General features: G+C 44.6%; 1 protein-coding gene across 1 annotated transcript in view; it reads right to left on the reverse strand.

Moving 5' to 3' along the window:
• The window catches only part of EGFLAM (EGF like, fibronectin type III and laminin G domains), a 109190-nt gene that overhangs the window by 27700 nt on the left and 54950 nt on the right, over positions 1-26540 (reverse strand). Inside the window, exons 8-14 of the mRNA XM_083703438.1 lie at positions 21279-21391; positions 17258-17600; positions 16785-16885; positions 13006-13106; positions 11752-11896; positions 9743-9932; positions 1105-1230 (exon numbers count right to left, since the gene is read on the reverse strand). Of these exons, the coding sequence (XP_083559564.1) occupies positions 1105-1230; positions 9743-9932; positions 11752-11896; positions 13006-13106; positions 16785-16885; positions 17258-17600; positions 21279-21391 (1119 nt within the window). The remainder of the gene's footprint in view (positions 1-1104; positions 1231-9742; positions 9933-11751; positions 11897-13005; positions 13107-16784; positions 16886-17257; positions 17601-21278; positions 21392-26540) is intronic.

A 26540-nucleotide genomic window follows, 5' to 3' on the forward strand; every position in this document is an offset into this window, starting at 1 on the left:
ATCCCTCAAGAAAACAAAGTCTACTTCAACTTCAAACTTCATTGTAGAAAGCAATACTAGAAACCATACCACATATAAAGTTGAAACACTATCACAAATAGTGATAAAGAACTTACAAAACAGCCCAAAGCTGTTTCAGAAACCTACAAATGAGATGGTTTATTATACAACTAATAATAATTTTTAATAGCACACATCTGTGTAGTCTAGCTTTCCACAACCTAGGGTCCTCCAGATGTTTACAATTCCAATCAGTATCAGACAGCATGTCAGGGTTGATGGGAGCTGTAGTCCAAAATATCTCAAAGGCAGCAGGCTAGAGAAGGCCATGTCACTTATAGCACTTTGCTATCCATTATGTAGGAAACCGGGGTTTGTCCACACGGACATCAGGTACTCCACCTTACCCATTTATGGTCAGTATGGTTTCCGTAGATTTTTTTTTCTTAACCACAAGTGAAGCAAGCTCCATTTCAATCGTAACTGGGAGGCAAAGGGATATAAACAGGCATTTATGAACATTCCCCCAATTGATACAGAACTGAATGATGTGAAAATGTAGCAGAGAAATCACTTGCTTAGGCCTGGAAACAATAGAAAACTACCAGGTCAGTATGATCACTCGCGTATGACGTTGTTTTGGACAGGGATGCCATGAATGTAGGGAAGTTTGTGTGTGTAGCATTCCACACTTGAGTAACAAAGGAGAAGGCAGGAAGAGGAAAGAAAGCAGGACTTCAGAAAGCAGAAATAATGTAAGATATTCTAAATTGCAAGCAAACTACAGTGGTGAGGTACAAAGCAGCATTAAACCAGTGTGTAGCCAAAAAACTATGGGATGTTAGTTGTGCAAGTCAGTCAAACAGTTCCTGATTAAACTGGGTGCAGACACAGCCAGTAGTAACAGGGGGTAGCCAGTGAAAAGACCTCCAGACTTTGTTGAACTCCAACTATGATCACCCAAAGCATAAAGGGTCAACGGAGGTGGGTGATGGGATTTGTAGTCCAACAACATCTGGAGGCATCGCTTAAGACACCACTGCCATAAAGCACACCAAATGCTGGCATCCAACTGCAGAGATCCACAGCAAGTCCTCCTCTCACCTTCTTCGCAGTGGCGCCCTTTAAATCCAAGCGGGCACAGGCAGATGTACCTGTCCGCCTTGCTCGCTGTGCAAGTGCCACCGTTTATGCAGGAAGCCTCGTCGCAAATTCCACTGCTGCATTCACCTAAAAGGAGAAAACAACACACACACTGATTTGTCATTCAAGGTACCCAAAGGATGGGTTAACTGAGCTACTTGTTTTCGATCACTTACGCACACAGAGATCTGCGCCAGATCTGCCACGTAAATGCATCTTTTCCCAGGCAACGCGTTAAGTCTAAGCACCGGATTAAGTGGCTGAGCTGCAGGCCACTGAGGCTTTACAAAATGGCAGCAACAGAAACTAATTGCATTGACTTTCCAGAAGTGATCACTTGCCAAACAGACTGGTGGGTGTCTCCCACTTTTCATTAGTTGTTTTTTTTTCTTGGACAGGTTGCTCAAATCGCCACACACAGCCAGACTGTTTACATCGCAAGTACCATCTCTCTCTCTCTCTCTCTCTCTCTCTCTCTCTCTCTCTCTCTCGCTGTTGTTTAACCTCAATTATCTTAAGTGCTGTTTTGTTCCTTTTGCATTTGAGGGAAGCTGTAGTAAGAGCTGGAGGTGTTAAGCAGCAGGGTCTAAGCTTATTAGCTGCTGCTACACTGTTAACAGTTCCATCTGAGTGGCAGGTAATCCATATTGTCAACATACGGGCTTTTATAATCAACATCTCTATCATCTTGCCATCTCACAGGAAGATGGCTGGAGGTAACAGCACAGAAAGTGTCAGAAGACTGACAGATGAGAATGCCTCAAAGATACTTCTGAGGAGCATTTAAATATTTCAGCACACATCATCTTGTGAAATGTGCAGTTAAGGTGTTTCTCTTTTTAAAAAAAAAAATATGCGGTAGTAATTTACACTGTTCTTCCCCACAGCACAGTAGAGAGCTGAGTTAAAGAAGACACAGATCCACAGATAAACATCCTAGCAAAAGAAATATGAATACGGTAAGCAATTTGTTTCCTTGTGATAAATAATGCCTCAAAGGGGTTTTAAGAGGTAGGAATTAAAACGTAATAACCAAATAATTCCCCTAAAACACTTGAGAAGGTGAAAAGTTGAATGACAGCTGCAGAGAGTGACTGGCACAAAGCCACACAAGGAGCTTCATAGTCAAGGAGGAACACAAGTCCAACAATAAAAGGTAAAGGGACCCCTGTCCATTAGGTCTAGTCGTGGCCGACTCTGGGGTTGCGGTGCTCATCTTGCTTTACTGGCCGAGGGAGCCAGTGTACAGCTTCTGGGTCATGTGGCCAGCATGACTAAGCCGCTTCTGGCAAACCAGAGCAGTGCACGGAAACGCCGTTTACCTTTCCACCGGAGCGGTACCTATTTATCTACTTGCACTTTGACGTGCTTTCGAACTGCTAGGTTGGCAGGAGCAGGGACCTAGCAACGGGAGCTCACCCCATCGTGGGGATTCAAACCACCAACCTTCTGATCGGCAAGCCCTAGGCTCTGTGGTTTAACTCACAGCGCCACCCACGTCCCTTAGTCCAACAATAGTCTGCTGCAATTTATGCTCACCCAGTTGACCACTGGGTCATGAGTGGAGTTCTGCTTGCACAACAAGATTTCTCCTTCCTCTCTTCTCCCTGCGTGCCCTGAAAATCTGCTCCAGAGAGTCCCTCAGTGCTCTGGGGCAGATTTTGAGGGTGTGCTGGGGGCTACAGGGGAGAGGTCAGGAAGGAGAGTATCTGTTGTGCAAGCAGAAATCTGCACAAACAGAACAGCAGCATTTCTACAGCCCATTCATTTTTAAGTCTCTATATTTAGGCTGCTTAAATGAAAATCTTGAAAGGCACCACCAGAATAGCTTGGAAGTGGCATATTCCAAGAGTCACTGTAACATGACTGAATGCATGGGTTCAGACGATATCTAACCTCCCTATCAAGCCAATTGAAGGGAGAGGCCCAAACTCCTGTTATCACTTGAAAAAACATAGGTATAGTTCAAATCCATTGCCGCAAATCTGCATTATTTCAATTCCAAAAGAATAATTAGCATCACGAAGTATTTAGCTGCAGTAAAGTATGTCTATTAGTTAGTACTAGAGACACTAGGAGGAGTATGTTACATCTTTAACAACCAGACTTGGTGCCACAACAGCTCAAGTTAGCCTTAACTTGGCACAGGTCTAGGCTAGAATCCTTCTCCCTGACCCACAGTTATCTGTGCGGGGGAAGTTACTTTTGTCATGGGAATCTGTCAGTCATGCAACAATCTGCCTTGCACCATGGCCCCAGACCAAATAGTTCGTGGAACAGTCATGGCTGCTTTTAGTGAATGTAGAAGTTATCAGGCAATTTAATCATGGACCACACTTGTCATGTGCAGCTTGCATCTTAAGACTTGCCAGTATCTCAATGATAAAGGGAAAGGTAAAGGGACCCCTGACCATTAGGTCCAGTCATGGCCGACTCCATGGTTGCGGCGCTCATCTTGCTTTATTGGCCAAGGAAGCTGGCATACAGCTTCCGGGTCATGTGGCCTGCATGACTAAGCCGCTTCTGGCGAGAGCACGGAAATGCCGTTTACCTTCCTGCTGGAGCGGTACCTATTTATCTACTTGCACTTCATGTTTTCGAACTGCTAGTTTGGCAGGAGCAGGGACCGAGCAATGGGAGCTCACCCCATCGTGGGGATTTGAACCGCCAACCTTCTGATCGGCAAGTCCTAGGATCTGTGGTTTAACCCACAGCGAACTGCCTGCATCTATACAAACCTGCCTTGGCATTATTATTATTAATAGTATTATGTCACCTTTATCTTCCTAGGCTCTCCTAGGTTCTCCTGCTCCCCATTTCATCCTCACAACAACCCTGTGAGATAGGTTAGGCTAAGAGATGGTGACTGGCCCAAGGTCACCCAGTGAGCTTCATGGCTGAGTGGGAATTCGAACCCTGCTCCCCCAGCTCCTAGTGCAACACTCTAACCATCACGCCACACTGGCTCTCAAAATCTATTAGAAGCCTATGTCCAGCTATAGACGACCCACGGACATAGCTTGAATGGGAACATAAAAAATGGGAGAAATAAAATACAGAGAGAGTTTGCTTCTCCACCACAGGAGTTAAGCCCCAGCTCTGGCAACTATAAGGACTAGACTTGAATTCCCTTTTGAATTCCTTTTGCACACATGTGGCAGCAACAATAGAGCTCAAGCTCTCCCCTAACTGATTTCCAGGATCGATCACAAACCTGAAGCAAGGCTGAATTCCTTAGAGAAGCAACTCTGTTCTTGGCAATGAAAAGGTTTCCACCCCCCCCCAAGGAATTTCCATAATTATATCACAAGTGGATTGGGGCTTGTCACCTATGGGAATTGCTAGTAACTTTAAAGCTAAGCCACTGCCTGGATTTCTCAAAACTCTCAAGAGGCAGGGTCTGCAATTTAACCTTTGAAGAAGAAGAAGAGCTTCTCTCAGGATAGGAAGAAGGATTTTTGCAGTGCCTCTCTCCCCAAAAGCAGGAAGGACAAGCAGTCTTGGCGATGTCTCCTCAGATGGTTCCCATAGGACTTTGGGACCTTGCCAGGGCAACAGAGCCCTTTGGGGCCTACATGAATCCTGGCATGTGGTTCAGGAGACTCCCACCCCACACATGAAGTCCAGGCATGAGTTGGAAATCACTGCAACTCTATAGGATGAAGCAGTACCAGGCTGCTAAGCTTAGGAGGATGCCATAGTGTGATACCTCCAGACAGTGAGCAGAATGAGCTGCACCACAGTCCCTGCAGAGCTTTATAGGCAAAATGAAGCAGGTTCTCCATCTGGCCTGGTCACCCAGCCCACCCTTCCAGGAACCAACACAGTCACTGGGCATCCAAGGGTTGGCATGGGCAGCAGTGAAGGCTCTCTCTCTCTCTCTCTCTTTGCTGTGGCACTGAAAGGTCCTCACTGCATAATGTCAGAAAGCTGTGTCTTAAGACAGCACACAATTAACACCTCTCTTCTCCCACCTGCTCCAACATCCCATGCTTTTTAATTGCTCCCACATTCCTGTCATATCAGAGACAATCAATCAATAAAGTTTGTCAATCCGGATTTCCACCATCGTGCAGAGTTTGCTTCCTCCTCCCTTGTGCTGAATGCATTTACTTGGGAATAAACACTATTCCATTGCAGAAGAGCCTAAGAATATATTATTTAAAATAAAATAAAATAAAATAAAATAAGAGCCTCTCTAGACGCTTAGCTGGCCACTCTAACTATACTATATTTAAAAGAAGGAAGGAAGAATTTTGTAACAACTGACAAAACACTTTGTGGGCCCTGATGTGGTCTTGGACCCGAGGCACCCAGCATGAGGTCTTGAGAGCCAGTGTGGTGTAGTGGTTAAGAGTGGTAGACTCGTAATCTGGTGAACTGCTCCTCCACATGCAGCTGCTGGGTGACCTTGGGCTAGTCACACTTTTTTGAAGTCTCTCAGCCCCACTCACCTCGCAGAGTGTTTGTTGGGCGGGAGGAAGGGAAAGGAGAGTGTTAGCCACTTTGAGACTCCTTCGGGTAGTGATAAAGTGGGATATCAAATCCAAACACTTTCTTCTTCTTCTTGCAGCCATGTGGGGCTGTTTGTCACAGGCCCATCCACTGCTGCTCTCTGAGTGTTCATTTGGAGGCTCCTTGGGCTGAGAAGCCCATGAGTTTGGCTTCAAGGTCTATCTGCAGCTGTTAACATTGCCAGAGAATTTGACTATCCCCAAAATACAGTCTGGGGCTCTATTAAAAAACTGTCCGTGCCGATAATCCACAGGATCCCCACCCATTTCAGGCAACAATGAAGGACTTGACAGTTAAACCCCAGGCCTGTCTCCTCAGAAGTAAGCTCCACTGAGTTCCAGTGTGGCTTCATCCCAGGTAAGTGTGCAGAGGCTGTCAACCAACCTGTCTTGACTTCTATGCTAATAAAATCCCAACTCATCTCTTCCCTAAAGACTGATGAATGAGTTGATAGAAATGCCACTAGCAAGAAATTCTAAAGACTGAAAGACAGCCTTGACAACTTGCTGAAAAGGAAGCGTTGAGGGGACTGAATTGAGTTATCAAGGTTTACGAATAAAAGCCCATTAATCCAATCAAAGACCTTTTCGAGAGACATGCCATCAATTGATCACTCTTCTCTCCCCATCTGTTCACTCAAATCAACATTATCACTTTAATCTTCAAACCGGGGCATTCAGGACTTCTTGGACAATGCAAAACATGAGCTGTATACAATCTCATTCTTAATTTAATGAATACTGCAAGAAGCTAAACTGAACGGCTGTCTGAATTTTGAAAGACAACCTTCGCAGCCCTATGTGCTTTCTATAAAGAATGAAATTCTTCCAAATCTAAGAAAACTGTCGCTTTGAAGAGGTGGGTTTCTCAGATCTTACCATTTTACCTTAAGTATCCAGCCTAAGAATACCCCCTCCCTGAACTCCAAGTACACTGGAGAAAAAAACTAAATAAAACTATTTATATGGGAGGGCCAATGGGAAGGATGTGAATGGGTCACTGGCTTCAGCCCCACTTCCAAAGACCCATAGCAAAAGCCCTTGACTCCTTCTGCAAGAATTTTTGAGATTGGCAAATGGAGGGCAAGTGCATTCCCCTGGGAGGATCAGATCTGGCCCTAGAAGATACACCAGGTTATTTCTAATTAATAGTGATGGCAAAGAGAGATCTTGTGAGGATCTTTGGGCTGTGAGGGTCTGATATGCACCAAATGAATCAAGACTTTTGGCCCATCTAGCCCAGGGCTGGCCAACCTTCTTGATGCTACAATCCCCATAATCCCTGAACACTGAGCACGCTGGCTGGGCTGATGGGAGCTGGAGGTCAACATCATCTCGAGCGTGCTATGTTGGCCACCCCTCAGCTAGCCTGTGACTGGGGAACTTTGGGACCATAGTCCAAATCTGGACTGCCAGGCCTCAGATTCTGGACCATGGAGGTCTCTGTAGGCCACACCTCATCTCCCTAGCTAGGCTCCCACCTGATGACACTCCAGTGCAGTGCTTTGGCTGCCAATATGGAGGTCCTCCCAGGGGTCAATGTGATATATACCTCTCGAGGAGGAGGTACACGAAGGAGGGCCTCAGAAGATGATCTCAAGGTCCGGGTCAGTTCACATGGAAAGAGGCAGGCCTTGAGGTATTGCGGTCCTGAGCCATTTAAGGCTTTATAGGTCAAAACCAGCACTTTGAATTGGGCCCGGAAACTAATTGGTAGCCAGCACAGTCGGACCAGGATCAGTGTAATATGCCCAAACCGCCTTGTTCCGGTGAGCAACCTGGCCGCTGAATTCTGCACTAGCTGAAGTTTCTGAATTGTCCTCAGAGGCAAGCCCTACGTATAACGGTGTCTCCCAGGGAAAATGGGGTTGGGGAAACGGATTAGGAAACTGCCCTTATCCGCAATGGAACAGCTTCTGCAGCACTGGAGTGAGAGATGGAGGTTGCTGCAAATACTGCTGTGGCATATGCTGAACCTGACAAAGGAGTTTGGTGGCAGTGCCCGTCTTTCACACAACAGTGCATCCAGCACCAGCAGCTCAATAGAGGGGTCTGCTGGATTGGGCAAATGGCCCATCTAGTCCAGCATCCTGTTCGCACAATGGCCAACCAGATGCCCATGGGAAACCCTCAAACACAAGAGCCCTCTCTCCTCTTGTGGCTTCCAGCAACTGGTATTCCAACCAGGGAGGCAGAGGATAGCCATCATGACTAGTAGCCATTGATAGCTCAGTGAAGGCCACATGACTGAGGAGCATGCCATTGCCTTTGGCAGCTATGGCTGGCTGTGAAGGAGGTGAGGCCACCACTGGTGCTCAGCATCTTTTAAAAGAGACATTCAGCCCTACTAAACATCTTCCAAGACAACAATGCCCATTTACACCACACAGAACTCATAACCCACCTACTTTCAGCAGCCAGAAACACCATAACCAGACACTGGAGAGACCTGTCAGGAGTAAGTACGGACCAATGATACCAAATAGAATGGGAAACAGCCCTACTAGAAAAATTAACCAATAAACTGAATCTGACACTGGGACAAACAGAAGAAGACGCCTTTACCCCAGTATGGCTCCCCTTTATCACATACACAGCCCAACAAGACAATGACAATAATCCACCAACAGCATACAAATCAATATGGCTAACCTGATCCAAAACACCCACCCACCCCACTCACACACGAAAGCAAAGACCACCACAGCCAACCACAAATGAACAGCTTCTCCAAGACCTTGTTTTCTTCACTGCCTGCTTTCCAGGCCAATCTATTAGCTTTATTTTTGTATCTCATAGATCTCTGGTGTTTTTATCCAGAAGGTAGTGCAGCAGCCGCTATTATGTCTGACGCAGGCCAGTGGCCTCTTTTGATACCAGCTGTAAAAATACAGAAGGGGGTGGAGAAGGTTGAGCTTGTTACCCAAGAAACATTAGACTTGAAACCAGGATTTACAGCCATTTCTACCACTAACAAGGTGCAGTCACTTGGGCAAACCTTTCAGTCAGGTGAGCAATGTGAGGCTTTTGTTAATTTATATTTCTTGGTTGCCTCGACCCAATGGCTCAGGTCAGGTTTCATGAGACAGGTTAAGGCGAGAGACATTCGGCCTGACTAGAAGCACCAAGGTTGTCCCATTCCATTCTGCAGGCTGAGGAGAAAAGGGAAGATGGGATCACGTGATCCCAGTGGTGTCAGGGCAGGGTGCCTGTGGGGGCACCAGCCCATGGGATTCTGCATCCTGAGGGAGATGCTTCAGCCTGCCTCATGGGCAGACCAGGCCTGAGCAGCATGTACAGGAACTTGTGGATCACCAAGGACTTGAAACAGGCTCTCTATTCTTTTCCAGGCCAGAGCCCACAAGAGGTCCTAGCAAATGTCAGCAGGAGTCTAGGCTAGTAAGGTTTACCATGGAGTGGGGTACAAGTCAGACTGGACACAAGGAACCTGAGAGCAAGTGAGTTTGGGATGTCGTGTGCATCTCAGTCAAGATTATTTGTTATTTGAATTATATATCCAACACATATGACCTAACAAAGGGACTTTCTGAGCCCTTACTACAGCAAAAAGACAGGTATTGATGAACTGGAAAAATAAAAATGCAGCTCCCTTCAACAAACGGATAGAAGATATGTACAACTTTGCAACACACGAACAAATTGCGTACAAACGTAGACTCGCCATAGACAAATTAAATGGTATTTAGAATTCATTTTTACAAATGCAATATTAGGTTAGGTTTAAGCTGCAATAACAATCATGAAATGTCTATAGGATTTTTGGTTTTTTCACGTCTTATTTTAGCTTGTGCACTTAGAAAAATAAAATAAAATAAAAATATTATTAGTTACCTGCAACAGCCAGCCCCCTTTCTAAGAAAGCTCCCATTTTGTCAAGGCTCTGTTGTCAAAGCTTCCTGTTGTGCCCATTTTAAAATTTACGAAAGCAAACAAAATGTAGCTCTAAGGCAGGGCAAGGTTAAACTTAAACCATGACTGGACAGAGATGGTTAGCTTTTCTATATAGAAGGAAGCAACCCATTTCTCTCTCTCATGGACAAGGATGAGAATAAGATCACACTTACCGACATCTGCCCCACTAAGAGCTTTCCCCAGAGGCCAGGGCCGCATGTCCATGATCTTCCCATTGATTGTGAGTGCCTGGACACAGCCTTGAAAGCCACGATTGATGCCTGCAGACCTCACTAGCCAGTAGGCAGTAGGAGCACCTCCAAGATAGAAGGGAGTCCGGAAAGTAATTTTGCTGTATTGACCCTAGAAAGTGGGGTGGAAACACTGATAGGAAATTTGGCTGAAGGAGGATAATTAGACCTGTTAATTTATTTAGAGCTTTTAGAGATCTCACTTTTCTGTCCAGGGCTGGCCCAAGACGTTAAGGTAGAAACCAAGATGGAAACTCCCCATTCCATGTGCAGAAATTGGCCAGAATAGCTCTTATTTCAAAACTGGAGACAAGAGTTACACCTGAGAGCAGGGGGCTAAGCTTAGGTGGCTGCATGGCTCACACTCTCCTGTCCGCTCTTCCTCCATCACTATGTGCCACAGCTGCATCACTCTGTCCAACGATAGGGCTGGCCCTGTCTGTGATAGTGAATACCACTTACTGGGTGGTGATCATGAGCAGGAGAGTGGGGTAGTGCTCTGACCCCAGTTGTGTGCTTCCCATGTGTCTCTCGTTGGCCACTCCGAGTACAGAATGCTGGCCAGATGGGCCTTTGGTCTGATCCAGCAGAGCTTGTCTTATGTTCTTAGCCTGACCAGACTCAGACTTCTTTAGCTTTAGCAATTATGCTGCATCATGTGCCTTCAGTCCATGCCTTGGGCAACATCATAACTAGAGAATTCAGTGCCTTGCGATAAGAAACAGCTTCAAAACATGCCCACCTCCAGGATTTGAGGAAGGGAGGCGATTTACTAGTCACACATCCGGGGCAGAGATGGCAAACCACAGAAAACCTTCCAAGCAGTTTTACCTGGTTCTCAGATGCCCCAAGGAAATTGTAATCCAGATATAGTTTTAATGGCTCGAGGTTTTGTTTCTAAGGAAAAGAAACATGCAGGTCCAATACACTGCATTAGTTCTGGAAGCAAGACCCTATACGTATACAATGTAGTGTGTTAAAATGTTTTCATTTGGGGTGAGGAGAAGGTGTGCTCTCCAGATGACACACTGCCTCTTCTGCCAGGAAGCTAAAGAGAAGGGCTTTGATCCCTGCTTCAGCTAACGCACAGGTGGGGAGCCTGTAGGCTGCAGATGTTGCTGGACTGCAACTTCCACTAGCCCTGACCATTGCACATGGCGGCTGGCGTGGATGGAGGTTAAAGTCCAACAGCAGCTGGAGAGCCACACATCCAACCCCTGAGCCTTTTGCTATGGATTCTTCATAGCCATGTAATGTGAAGTGAAGTGAAGTAAAAATAAAGTGAAGTGAAGTGAAAAATAAAATAGAATTAAATGAAATAGGCTGACTATAATATCAGCTAGGAGAGGCATTCGAAGCTTGAACCAAACAGGTTTTGACAGTTTAGCTCCCTGATGGCAATTCTCTGCAGTTGCTTAATAAACCATTAATTATTTTTTGTTAAACAAATTCAAATTAGGCTTATCTCACCCCCTACATTAACATCTCAAATATCCAGCAAAGTTACTGCAAACAGTCTTTTTAACATTCTAGGGTCGTCGGCCGATTTAGACATTGGAAGCCAGCAGACTTATAAGGTGGTACTTTGCATACATTTCACCATTTATAATATTTGACAGACTCTTCAATTCGGTAGGTGGGGGCAGCTATTGATATTGGGATATTTTAGAGTGATTGAATCCTAGAGGTAAAAGTGAAGCAACAGGTGTACGTAGTGACATGTGGGAAGATCGGGGACGGAGACCACTAAGGACTCTCCAAATATCCCCGGAAGAGTCACAAGACACAACTACATTGGGCTGCTCTGGCTCCCAGAATAAGGGGTGAGTTGGCCATTCCTGGCTCTGGGGACTCCCTGGCACTCCAGCACCTTCCCACTGCCAAAACACTTTAAAAAGAGCATTCCCTTTCATAAACGGTATATGACTCACCTGGGATTTACCAGAAACTGGACGGTTATTATCCAGCCTAAGCCATCCATCCAGTCCATCTCTGAACACAGTCACACTGTGCCAATTACCCAGCTTCACTTTGTTCTCGCTTGTAATTACTGCAATTCCAGTACCACAGTTGAACCTGACAACAGGACAACAGGACAACCTCTCAGGAAATGACCAAACTTAACTCGCTCTAAAGGATCTTCCCTCAAGACTGCACTCCACTTCTTTTTAACATTCAAAAGCAGTGTATGAGATCACATTTATCTCTTTATAACAACTAAGCATATATTTTAATTTAAAACAACACACTAAGTGGTCTCCCATCCAGATTAGTAGCCAGGTCCACACCTATTTAGCTTTGATGATGCAATCTTCTCTCGTACTCCAAGGCTGTTCACTGGACGCTTATATCTAACCTTCTTTTATTATGGACAAAAAGGGAGAGGGAGAAGGAGAAAGAGAGAGAGTTTTCTTTAATCTCTTTCCTTTCCCCACAGAGATGAGTTTGAGCTTTTCACATCCTCTGGCTACAGACAGGAAAATATATCACATATATAAACAAGAAACCAACACATTTCAAAAATGGTTTTGGAGATGCACAGGATTAGAATCTGACTTACTGCTATCACAATAATTTATCTTGGGAATTCTCCTGGCTCCCTGGTGAGAGGTAGGCCTGTATTAATAATACTGGCTTTCTTTATATGAAACTCAAGCTGCTGGTGGAGCTGACTGACAAGGATGCCTCAGCAGCCAGCCAACACAAAGACACACATGTGTGAAATGTGCTCTTTCCCCCTTTGCTTGGCATCCATCACTTGGGTGTGATTAAAAGAAAATAAGTAGGTTTCTAAGAGATCACTGCCTGCGCCCTTATCCTTGCAACATATCTCATTCACAGAGATGTCCTCCTGAAAAGAATCTAGCTGTATATGCTCAAAACAGGCAACATCAGCAATATCGCCCACGCCAATTGCAACTCATTTGTGGCACTCCAGTCTGAAAAGGGAGCAGGAGCCTGTTTTCTCTTCCTCCCTCTCAGTTATTAAAAACATCTCTGCTTGGTTGCCTTCAGGCAATGTGTACCCAACCAGGGGCAGCCAGGAGAGTAGTTAAATAGAAGCTTGGCCAAGGCATCACCTGAGGAGCTCTCTTCAAAGCTTCACTAAGGATATGACAATGTTTGTATTACAGACATGGAGCCAAGCCTCCAAAGTTCCACTGGCATCGTTCTGTAGTTCTTACCTGAACTGAATGCTTCGTCTGATGACTGCCACAGACATGAAGTCCCCACGCCCATGTTCATTCTCTCCACAGTACAGAAGCAAACCATCTTCCGCTTCAGCCTGGGAATACAGAAGCACACAAAAATATAAATGAGGTCAGCCCAAGTTGTTCTATTCATTTGTTGTTTATTCCAAAACTCTTCTAAATTGCTCAGATCAGTGCACACAGCACCCTGTTTTGATCCTAGTAACTGCCACTTGAGGTAGGTTTGTTGTTGTGTTGTTATTGTTTAGTTGTTTAGTCGTGTCCGACTCTTTGTGACCCCATGGACCAGAGCACACCAGGCATTCCTGTCTTCCACTGCCTCCCGCAATTTGGTCAAACTCATGCTGGTCGCTTCAATAGCACTCTCCAGCCATCTCGTCCTCTGTCGTCCTCTTCTCCTTGTGCCCTCCATCTTTCCCAACATCAGGGTCTTTTCCAGGGAGTCTTCTTTTCTCATGAGGTGGCCAAAGTATTGGAGCCTCAGCTTCACGATCTGCCCTTCCAGTGAGCACTCAGGGCTAATTTCCTTAAGAATGGATGCGTTTGATCTTCTTGCAGTCCATGGGACTCTCAAGAGTCTCCTCCAGCACCATAATTCAAAAGCATCAATTCTTTGGCGATCAGCCTTCTTTATGGTCCAGCTCTCACTTCCATACATCACTACTGGGAAAACCACAGCTTTAACTATACGGACCTTTGTTGGCAAGGGTAGGTTAGGCAACATCAAAGGGAATTCCACAGCTGAGAAAGGATTTGAGCTTGGTCACAAGCCCAGTCAGTCCTTCTAGCCACCACAGCATAGTGATAGCTCGGTCACATGACCAAAGAAACATGTCCCAGGAACCCTTCTGATGCTACAACAATTGCAACTCTCTGCTGGAGTTATTGTTATTATTATATTCCATATTTATATATATATATCTCGACTGTTTTCCTTGATGGAACTCAAGGTGGCTTACAGATAAAAACAAAAATAGCTAAGACACAGGACCCTAAAATACATGCCCTAAAATACAAAAAGTATGAGAGATGGGGAGTGATTTTGTTTTGAAAGGAATGGGTCTGCCATTTCTTGCTTCTCACCAGACTATCAAAGCTAAGGTGACTCAGGTTTGAGTCTCATGGGTAGTGGACCAAGCAAAACCGGACTGATGGTTGCTATGATATCTCGGAATGCTCTCCAAACAAAGGAGCGCATTCTTTATACAAGGGATGTACAGAGATGCACATCTCAGATTTGCACCGGGAGCTCAGTTTTGCTTCCATTAACTCCCCTTGAATGCAAATAAGATGCAAAGTTACATTCATAACTGTTCAATATTCTATTTAAGAAAAACCAGCAATACCAAAGCTGCTTCAAATAAATGATCTGTCTTTTGGGCAAATAATAATAATCTGACAAAATCGGGAGTAAAATGACGTGTGAAAAGGTTAATCTTAACAGCTGCTAAAGCAGTGTCTCTGTGTTAACTGTGCTCCTGCCTATAACTGCTAAAGCTCAAAGGGTCAGTTACTGCCCCTCAAAAGCTCTTGAACGGAAGACCTTCAACATGGATGGCTTGTGCCCTTATGCTTCCTTAGCCCTGCTTTTCTTACTAGCCTATTATATGTTATTAATATTATGCTTCCTTAGCCCTGCTTTTCTTACTAGCCTCCTTCTCACTATATAGAAGGGTCTGGAAACTTCTGTTTCAGTGTATCTGAAGAAGTGTGCATGCACACGAAAGCTCATACCAAGAACTGACTTAGTTGGTCTTTAAGGTGCTACTGGAAGGAATTTTTTTTGTTTTGACTATGGCAGACCAACACGGCTACCTATCTGTAACTAGCCTATTATATGTTACTCTATTTATTTAAATGTTTAAAAGCCACCTTTCTGAATGATGTCCAGTTAAAGCGCTGGAGAAAATACAAGCATAAAGATTCAATAATATGGTAACGGACCAGTATGATTCCAAAAAATGCTGAAAACAAAAGGGGGAAAAACAGTAACACCCTTAAAATATAATTCAATCAGTACACACACACACACACACACACACACACACAAACAAACAAACACGTGTTTCTAGGGCCATAGCAATAAAGCAGCAGTGTGATTGGTCAGATATGTAAGTTAAAACACTGTTTCTAATATATGGGACCTGTGACTGATTTCAACGTTTATACACAGGTGGGGGGGGGGTCTGATTCCCCATCTTCAAGACAAGAAGTCTGGAGATTTGGAGGACGTATTAGGACGAGATATGACCAAAGAAACAGTCTCAGGCAACACACTCCCCCGCCCCCGCTCTGGAAGTCCAAGCACAAGTGGAATCAGCATTGCCAGCACCCCCCTGATCTGAGGAGGTTGTTCAGGCACAATTCAAGGTGCTCACATCGAAGTTTTTAAAGTCTTAAACAACTAGATGGAAGGAAGAGGCAGCCCCGACCAGAGAAGAATGGCAAATCAAGTTGATGGACGATGCCAAAATGGCAAAATTAACTGGGAAGCTGCTCCAGGCAAGAAATTTTAAAAAGAATGGGAAATGCTTGTACAGTGGTACCTCGGGTTAAGTACTTAATTCATTCCGGAGGTCCGTTCTTAACCTGAAACTGTACTTAACCTGAAGCACCACTTAAGCTAAAGGGGCCTCCCGCTGCTGCTGCGCCGCTGGAGCCCGATTTCTATTCTCATCCTGAAGCAAAGTTCGTAACCTGAGGTACTATTTCTGGGTTAGCAGAGTCTGTAACCTGAAGCGTATGTAACCTGAAGCGTATGTAACCCGAGATACCACTGTAACATATATACAAAATCATTGTAAGCTGGCCAAAACATTAGCAGGATTTTAAATACAATTGTAATCTAACAGAACGTATAGATAACCTAGGAAGATGAAAACATTGAGAAGTACTGATATGCAGCTGAAAATAGAATCAAACGGACCCATGGAAGGGATGGAGGGGGGAAATCAGGAGATTCAGAGTAATCTCGATATTTGGATTCTGAACTGTTTTATGTTGTTTATATTTTTGCAAATAAAAAAGATTATAAAAAAAATCGTAAACAAACTGAAATCTCTGGCAGTGCATCTCTATCCCTACAAACCCTGCTCAGGTGTCACATTCCACAGAAGGGGCCATCTTGGTTGTTTCACTGCCTTCAGATGTTCAGGGATGGTGGCCTCGGAGAGGAACTCCCTCTCCACAGAGATACACCTGGCCCTTTCATTAAGTAGTTTTTGTCAGATTCTGAACTCACCTCTTTACCCCTGACATTTGATGCTTGTGATAAATATTTGAGAACTCACGCTTGTTATTTTTATGGCAATAGGCTTTAACTGTTTTTAGTACAGTATTTTAATATTGTTGTAACCTGTCCTGAGACCCCATGGTAAAGGGCAAGTAAGAAGCTGATTAAATCATCACCATCATCATCATAGCAATTGCATCATCACACCCCAGCCCAGTCACGTTTTGAGTCTCCTTGAGAGAATCCTAACTTGGCCTCAAATGGCTTCCAGCACAATATTCTACCGGTTCTAGTTTGATACAATTTCTCCAGTGAGCTTCAGAATTTCTTTCTTTCTCAAGAAGCACGAGGAGCGCCAAGCCACTGTTCCACAGCTCTCCTATATTTCATTCTTTAAAACCTTGCTGCTTCAGGAGAAGGGGTGCTTTGCAAAACTTTCCAGTTGACTATTCTTCCCAGGAGTCAAAATGTAACCCATTATTTAAAAGGGCTTTGTGGATTCAAGGTCATACACACTTACCCGAAATTCGAGAGTAATTTGGAATGTCTGGTAGGAATTTTTCAGAGGTTCAAAGGTCATGTATGAGTAGCCAAAGAACTGAGGATACTGAATACTAACATCTGGAAGACAACAATAAGAACATATTGCTTAGCAATTCACCTCCAAATAAAATAGATACATTTAAGAACTAGAAAAGGCATTTGCTATTGAAATTTTCTTTCTCAGCCACATCTGACAGTCTGGCTCTGCCTTTCCTTTAGCCTTTCACAGCCTTAGGTTTTGAAGAACCCACACCAGCTAATGCCCAAGATAGTAAATGTGTGCTCTCTCCATAGATTTTTCTATAGCCTACCACCTGCCCATAAGCCTTTTCCAACTTTTCCCTGTATGTTCACTACTGCTAAACCAAACATACAGGATGCTCTTTTGCAAATCTCCCCGGGTAAAAACAACTTGAAGAGCATACACCACAAATACCAATGTAAACTAACCTTCTGAGCAACTTTCTCCTCCTTTGCCAAGGTTGCAGTGGCAACGAGAACCACTTCGTTCGTAATCATTGACACAGAAGCTGTCGGTAGAGCAGATGGTTTCATCGCAGGACAGGTCAGACTGCCGCACCACCGAAGCCCCATTATTCCACCTGGTGGCTTTGGCAGTAATGCTGGTTGCTGTGGTGGTACGTGGCGGCAGAGTAGTTGTTGTAGGGGAACTAATAGGAGAGGAAGTTGATGAAAGCAGTCTAGAAAGAAGCCTTGCGTTAGACTCCTGCGTGAGCTTGGTTTCAACCAAAAACTTCCTGTTGCCACCTTTGATAGCAGGAAGTGGTTTCAGCTGATGAAAGACAGAAAGGTAAAAGTAAGTTTAGCATAATTAACTGCTGATTTTGGTTTAGTTTGGTCAGAATCAAGTACAGTGGTACCTCGGTTCTCGAACGTAATCCGTTCTGGAAGACCTCTCGACTTCTGAAACGTTCAAAAACCCAAGGACTGGAGGCAAGTTCAATTGAGAAAATCGAAAAACACACAGAGAAAGCTTCCTAGGTGCGTTCAAAAATGGAAGCATTTACTTCTGGATTTTTGGCGTTTGAAAACCAAAATGTTTGGCTTCCAAGACACTTGAAAACCAAGGTACCACTGTATATACTTTCAGAGTAAGGTAAAGGTAAAGGGACCCCTGACCATTAGGTCCAGTTGTGGCCGACTCGGGTTGTGGCGCTCATCTCACTTTACTGGCCGAGGGAGCCGGCGTACAGCTTCTGGGTCATGTGGCCAGCATGACTAAGCAGCTTCTGGCGAACCAGAGCAGTGCACGGAAATACCGTTTACCTTCCCACCAGAGCGGTACCTATTTATCTACTTGCACTTTGATGTGCTTTCGAACTGCCAACCTTCTGATCAGCAAGTCCTAGGTTCTGTGGTTTAACCCACAGCGCCACCCGCGTCCCTTCACTACCAGAGTAATGTATACTAAATACAATTACTTCTGGTAAATGAGCCACCATAGCCACTAGAGGGCCAGGAAAATTTGTCCCCCAGGCTTTTTAGACTTGTCTACCCATGTACTATCTGAAACCAAAAGTGTGTATTGGCTGGCAAATGTGATCCCCCCCCCCAGCTCTCCTACCCCTCTATATCCACTTTCTACAAACCGTGCATAATTTTATACAGCATTATAATTTCCTTCCTCACTCATCTTCTTCTAAACTAAATAACTCCAAATGTCATAACCTTTCCTTGTAGGGGAAGTTCCTCCAGAGACTTGATTTCTTTAGTATCCCTTTTCTGCACTTGTCCTGGCTCTACAATATCCTTTTTGAGACGCAACAAACAAAAATGATACACAGGATTCCAAGTGTGGTCATGCCGTAGACTTGTGCACAGGCCTTGTGATACTGGCATCTTTATTTTGATCTCTTGTCTAATGATACCTGGCATGAAACCTGTTGTTTCCCCACCACCATAGCTGCCGTACAGCAGGCAAAAAACACGAAATGATTCCAGTTGATATAAACAGAGAGGGATCAGGGGAAGCGCCAAAGGGGTCTCTCCAAAACAGACAATGATTTCACTGAGCTATCCACCACAACTCCATCTTGTTCCTGGTTTGTCAAGCCCAGTTGTGACCTCATTTGTTTACATGTCAAATTTAAATATTTTGCCCCAGAGCACATCACTTTGCACTGACCGACACAGAACCACATTAACCATTTTAATGCCCAGTCATTCGGACTGGAAGGATCCTTTTGAAAAACCTTGTTGTTGTTGTTTGCATGCAAGATGAAGTCAAGAGCCCTAGAGAGCCATGGAGTGGAATGGGAGCAGTGTTTGCTCATGAACCCTTGTTTAAGCAAGTTTAAGGGCAGAATTGGGATGCGGGTGGCACTGTGGTCTAAACCACAGAGCCCAGGGCTTGCTGATCAGAAGGTCGGCAGTTTGAATCCCCATGATGGGGTGAGCTCCCGTTGCTCAGTCCCTGCTTCTGCGAACCTAGCAGTTCGAAAGCACGTCAAAGTGCAAGTAGATAAATAGGTACCACTCCGGCGGGAAGGTAAACAGCGTTTCTGTGCGCTGCTCTGGTTCGCCAGAAGCGGCTTAGTCATGCTGGCCACATGATCCGGAAGCTGTACGCCGACTCCCTCGGCCAGTAAAGTGAAATGAGAGCCGCAACCCCAGAGTCGGCCACGACTGGACCTAATGGTCAGGGGTCCCTTTACCTTTACCTTTAAGGGTAGAATTGCATCTGCTGCCCCATTGATACATCAGAAGCAGAAAAGCTGGCCAGGATTTAGTCAAACTGAGATCATGAGCCAAAAGTTGTATGGCTGGCTGCACTGGGGTGGCCTTTCTAGAGCGTGGGAAGGAGAAAGTCTGGCCCAGCCTTAGTTGAGCTGAGATCATTTACCCGTGTGAAGAAGATACAAGAATTATGGCTAGCGGTTCTCAGCCAGTTTCATGAGTCTTCATATACCCTGATTAACTTCAAGAATACTGATATCCCAAAATAGTGGAAAACTGTTTCTGCAGGTGTCTTCCCCCTGAATCTAACAGAGAAAAACTGAACTTCTGTGAGAAAAAGAAGGGGCAAGATGAAGCAAACCAGTATAACATTTGGATGTGTTGGGGGGAATCAAAACCCTTCAGCATTTGAGCTCCCTTCTTCCACTTATTATTGCTTCATTCCGATTTTGCTGGCAGGTTTCTGTTTGTGCTGGGGATTCCTAGAGCTCACCTTGGCTGTTTGCCTTCTCTTTGCAAGAAGAAGTGATGTCTTGCTTTGAGCATGGTTCACCTCCAGTTTTTGAAGCTGTTCCTGGCTTTCCTTTCTCTCTCTTTTATTTTGAGCCTGCTGTTTTGAGCCAGAAGACTGGTCCCATGAATAGTTTTGGCTAGATACAGTTATAGAGGCTTTTATTATCTTTAAAAATGCTTTCCTCTTTGTTTTCCGCATTCGCTTGCAAGGCTAAGACTTCACTATTCCAGTTTTAAAAATGTTTCCCCTCAATTTTCACCAGAACTAATTGGGCCACTCCAGATCCTATATACTGGATCCTCCATGCGTCTTCCTCAGACTTCCCCCTTTCTCTACATTTTGTGACAAAGATCCATGGTCAGACAAGGATCTTCATGTCCTGCAAAAAGCAGGCTCCCCAACTGCATGTACAGAGTAGGCTCTTCACAGTACTGCTGCACTCAAACAGGCTCTCCTCCACACATCCAGTGAACACACATTGTTTTCTGAAAAAGGTTATGGCTTCATGTGATCACATGAGGAAGGCAAAAGGAGTCAGTGAGACCAAAGCAAATGAAAACATAGAGTGGGGTGGGAAAACTCAGGCCAGGAGACAAATACGTCTCTCTTATCTGTCTCTTGGAACTGCTGCCCCATCCCTTAACAGCCCTGAACAGCACCCTTCTCAAGTGCTTTTGCATGGAAGGAATGTGCCTCTGCGTTGTAATACAGTGGTACCTCGGGTTAAGTACTTAATTCATTCCAGAGGTCCATTCTTAACCTGAAGCACCACTTTAGCCACGCCGCTGGAGCATGATTTCTGTTCTCATCCTGAAGTAAAGTTCTTAACCCGAGGTACTATTTCTGGGTTAGCAGAGTCTGTAACCTGAAGTGTATGTAACCCGAAGTACCCCTGTAATGCATTTTGTTGCCTGGATGGAGAATGGAGGCCGTTATGTGTGTGTTAAAAACCTCTGGCTTTTGCATGGCCAGCATGCAGCAACCGACAAACAAAGATAAGAATCTTTGACCCACCCACTTTTGCCTCTGGCCACGCTCACCAGTGGCATGTGGCACACAGAAGGTTGTCCCTTGGGAGAATGCGGACCTCAGGACAAAAAAGGTTCCTCACCCCCAACATACAGAGAAAGGCGTATTACGTCATCGGAATGTGCATGAGCTTATCCATTTTTACCCTTTATTTTTCAGACTTAAACACTGTAACCTCTCCCAAAAATACTTTGAGGGACCTAAACACCAGAGTGGCACTTTTAGCTTTACCTCGTCAATGTAAATATCGTAGTCTGAATCATCGAGGTCAGCTCCTTCGTCGTCTCCAAGTCCAGATTCTGTAATGTAACGACCGTAGCTTCCACTCCCTAACTCTTCCAGGTCTGTGAAGATAAAGTTGGTATAGCCACATAGACATGTTGTGTCAGTCACATGGTATACGTAAAATAGAACAATGTGGTTAAAGGGTCCTGAAGACAGGGTGAAACTAGGCTTTATTTCAACCGGGTCAAAGACCCAGTTTGACACACACACACACACACACACACACACACCCTTGCATTTGCATATACACACACAAACAGGCTGGCAGCCTCTGGAGGTTTCAAACAACCCAGCTAGCGTCCCCGTCCCCCCCAGTAGCTACAGCTCTGCTGAAGGCTGCCTAATTTCTACTCAAATGTCCTTAAATATCAGGCCTTTGCTCCTTGAAGAGAACATCAAGTGAGGGTAGAGTCCGGCAAGACAGCCTTAGCTCACAGGGGAATATTTCACTTTTGGATATTGATAGAGCATTAGAACAGCCTAAAATGTCTCATTTCTTTCCGCAAGTCAAAATCCTGATGATTTTTTTCAGGAACAGGAAATTTATTCATTTCATTCATTTTTTTGATAGCCAGGTACCTGTGCACAAAGCATTTCTAGATGTTAACATTTCTCTCTCTTACATATGGCTGCATTAATTCTGCTTTTTACAACTTTTATCTCTTTAGCCACCTTTTGATCCTTTATAGTACTGTTATATTTTCAGTTGTGTTTTTACTTGTGGGCTTTCAATTACATTTAAGAAAAGTGGTACATTAAAAAACAACAACCACAAACGGAGCTCCGGAACGAATTAAGTTTGTAACCAGAGGTACCACTGTACTCAGTTTTATTATAATGATGATAATAATACTGTTTTAGACCAATGTAAGTTGGAAAACATGGGCCCACAGTCAGAAATAGTTTTCATCTTACTTCTCCAAGCCTGCAGAAAAAGTTTCAGCTGCAAAGAATACATCAACTCTTTATGTTGTGAGCTGAAGAGATTTTTTTTTAAGGCAAGCAATGATGCAGCTGGTAAGTGTCATGGCCATGTGTTTTTACAGTCTCCTCCTATTTTGTTGTCTTCACACATGAAGATGAAGCTATCTAACCCCCCGTAGTGTTTTCAGCTCTTTGTGTTCTCTCATTTCCTCTGTCGGATCATGTCATGCAACGCAACAGTGCCATAAAATAGCACTGTCTCTGTAAGAAAGCAGGGATATTTGTAAAAGGCTCTACTATTATTCCTGGAGCGAGAATGAGATGAAGTTTTATGCAACTGATGGAAGAGCTCACTAGATCATAATGGGCAACTGATCGGTTAACTGTTAAAGTAATGGCGATTCCAGAAATCCAAAAAAAGTGGGCGACAGCTGTTAAGAGCATGCAGTATTTCATTTACAAAGTCTTGATCTTGCAATGACCCGACACCAACTTAAGATGTCCTACCATCCTTGTAATCCTGCGCCCGTAATTAATTGAAAGCCCTGCAGGGGAGACATTGAGAAAGGAAGCCTCTCTCCAAATAATCAAGGATTAGGTTATAGCAAATCAACCCTGTTAAAATAAATAGGGAGCTGGAAAAACCTCCTGCTGATGCTAATTAGGTGGCAACTGAGTATTGATCAACAGTTTACAATGCCTTTTCATGAAGAGGCCAATGTCACAGGCTTACACCACTTACGTCTGGGAAATCATTGTGTTTTAAGTCTGTACAAGGTAGCTTTGCTTAATAGCTAAAACTAAGCAGAAAGACTGGGACGCGGGTGGCGCTGTGGGTTAAACCACTGAGCCTAGGGCTTGCTGATCAGAAGGTCGGCGATTCGAATCCCCGCGAAGGGGTGAGCTCCTGTTGCTCGGTTCCTGCTCCTGCCAAGTTGGCAGTTCGAAAGTACGCAAGTAGATAAATAGGTACCACTCTGGAGGGAAGATAAACTGTGGTTCCGTGCGCTGCTCTGGATCACCAGAAGCGGCTTAGTCATGCTGGCCACATGACCCGGAAGCTGTACGCTGGCTCCCTCGCCCAATAAAGTGAGATGAGTGCCGCAACCCCAGAGTCGTCCGCGATTGGACCTAATGGTCAGGGGTCCCTTTACCTTTAAGCAGAAAGACCAGTCTCTTCTACTCCAGTTGATGGGTAATTTACTGGCCTTGACGGGGGGGGGGGGGGAGAAGCCAGATGTCCTGCTTTGCTTTCTCTGTGAACTGCTCAGAGGACATAGAATCACAGAATTGTTGGAATTGTTGGAAGGGGTTGGAAGTGACCAGCTAGTCCAACTCACTGCAATGCAGCTGTCCCATATGGGGATCAATCCTGCAACCTTGGCATTATCAGCACCATGCTCTAACCAACTGAGCTATCCGGTAATGATTAACTTAAATGTCAAAAAACCAAACAACCACTGCCAAATACTGCTTACCCTACCAAAACAAAAGCAGAGGCTAGGGGCTTGTACACTGCAAAGACCTCTGGGCAAATGCAATGGACAGAGATATGTTGCACAAACACACATAGTCCCTGAAGGCCAAGCTATCTAGAATCAGCGACAGAAGGCAGCTTCTTCCTTCCTTATATTCAAGTTTCCATGAGCTACTTGTTACTGTTCCCTATAGGAGTGAATGGCAACTATGCCTCTCTCTAGAAAGTAAATGTATGGATGAACATGGAGATATGACTCAGAATGTGTTAAATGCCCCTCCGGTACACAGTAACTTTGTGATTCCAGCCTTTGAGAATAAAACCTGTTTCTCCATAGCCCCAAGTGGCTTATCTCTTAAGTTACACAAGCAAGGGTAAAATGGTCAGAAGGCTGCATATCCAAAGTAGCAAAACACATACACACAAGACACACTCAAACACTTGGGCCCAGGCTACCTGAGAGATTGCCTCTCCCTGTTCACACCTGCCTGGATGCTAGGATCCTCAGTTGAGAACAGGGCTGCTTTCATATTATGGAATTCTTTCCCAGGAGAAATAGGACTGACTCCCTTTTTTCTATCCTTTCCCTATCCTGTTCATGTCTTTGAAAACTAAGGAGCAGACAGTGTTCATCACTGAGCTGCTGTCAGGGCAAAAAAAAGTATTGTAATTGCAGGTTTTGGTGTATTTTAGCTATTGTTCTGAGCTAGTTTGCTTTCATTACTTTGTGTTTGCGAATACTATTTTTAAATGTTGGAAGCCACCCTGAATCCCAACTGGGGAGACAATAATAAATACCTAACAGAAGAAATAAATATATGAATAAATATGCCTGTGATACGTCCAAGAGATGCCAGTGCATTTTGGCTCCCCACTGACAGCAGCTGCCTAAAATTAAGCTCAGGTGTGATGAAAGAATGTGAGTCTAGAGAAGCAGAGGAATGCCTGGGGCTGATCCTGCTTCATAAGCAACAGAAGAAGCTGAGGAAGGGCCAGACAAAGAGAAACAGCCTGGGTGCAAGAGGAGGAGCAAAAAAAAAAAAATACTGGAAAAATAAGATTGTAATAATTGTTAGTTGGCTTTTAGAAAAGGACAGGGAACGATAGGTTGTCCTCAATCTTCCTCCATGATGAATCATTGGGGCTTAGATCCAAGAGCAGAGACCAAGAGTGGCTACAAACCCTGTTTCTTAACATGGGAGGGAACTGAGAACACTCAGAGGTTGTGGTCCTGTGAAGGACACCACAACACTCCATTCTCTCCCCCACCACACACACAACAAAGCAATCTAGATATTCAGGCAGCTTCTTGCATAGTCAGATTGCATGGTTCAAGATAGCTCTGGGCCCAGATTGCAGATTTATGGGAGAGATCTGGCAGGTTCCCTCTAGTTCAGGCACCCTGAAACTTGGCCCTCCAGATGTTTGGGAACTACAACTCCCATCATCCCTAGCTAACAGGACCAGTAGTCTGGGATGGTCGGAATTGTAGTCCCAAAACATCTGGAGGGCTGAGTTTGGGGATGCCTGCTCTAGTTCATGGGCCGCCACTATACGAGCACCTAACAAAAAGTGGCTTTTTATATATCATACATATCAATATTATTGTTGTTATACAGCATTATTATTGTTATTGTGATAAGCTATAACTGAGCTTCTGTGTTAAGAGGAGCCAATAATACCCAAAACAGCAGAGGAAAAGACATCTATCTTTGGATATAGAAGGATTTGGAAAATTTATGTCTAAAGATAAACAGGATGTGGGAAGAGCATGTGTCCAGCAACAAAGACTGATGACCTTCCGTGAGGAACTCCAGACTACAAATTCCATAGAGCAGATTGTACCTGGAAGAGGTTTCCATAAACATTCTGTTCGGAAGTTAAATTTAAACCCAAGAAACTTCAACAAGTACCATAATTCTAAAGATTCTGCACAACTTGCAACTAAGCTGTCCCACTGGGACCAAGGAACGAAGGCCAAGACCACAGGAGATGAAAGAGGCTGGCATGAAAAGAAAGCTTCGATTAAAAAATAGCACTGCTAACAAAACCCAACCCAACAGAATTGAGGTTTAACATTGCAAGTCTGATAATTCAGAATACAGCTCTCCTTCCCAAACCCACCATGTTTTTTTAATGAATCCTTCTGCTCAGCTTCATTCTGAACCTGCGGCCAGTTTTCATTTTGTCCACACAGAGGATGGAACTCAACAAGAAATGGCACCCCCGTCAAAACTCCCCACTCCTCCATGAACTTCTCTGTGTTTTGATGCCATTACGTCAGGGCTGGCCCTAGCTATTTCCTGCCTGCAATGAAGGACAAGATGGCGGCTCCCCTGGTTCCATATCTGTAAACCATTTAAAGCACTCTGACACCACTTTAACAGCCATGGCTTCCCCCAAAGAGTGATGACCTCACAGATCTGTTATTCTCAGCACCCTCAACAAACTGCAGTCCCCAGGTTTCTCCATGACTGTCAAAGTGGTATAAGAGTGCTTTAAATGTACAGTGGAATCTCGGTTTGCAAACACCTCTTTTGTCGTACATTTCAGTTCTCGAACGCCGAAAACCTGGAAGTAAATGCTTCTGTTTTCGAACGTTTTTCGGAACCTGAACGTGCAACACTGCTTCCGCTGAGTGCAAGAAGCTCTTACAACCAATGGCAAGCCACAACTCAGTTTTTGAACGTTTCGGAAGCCGGACGGGAAGCAGATGTGACCTCACGTCCTACACAGGTGATGGGACAGCATCTTTCACTGCATACCAGCTAACGGTGCACAGGGTGAGCCACATGACACACACTGTT

The sequence above is a fragment of the Podarcis gaigeae genome, assembly GCF_964106915.1.
Source record: "Podarcis gaigeae genome assembly, chromosome: 11".
Taxonomy (NCBI): domain Eukaryota; kingdom Metazoa; phylum Chordata; class Lepidosauria; order Squamata; family Lacertidae; genus Podarcis; species Podarcis gaigeae.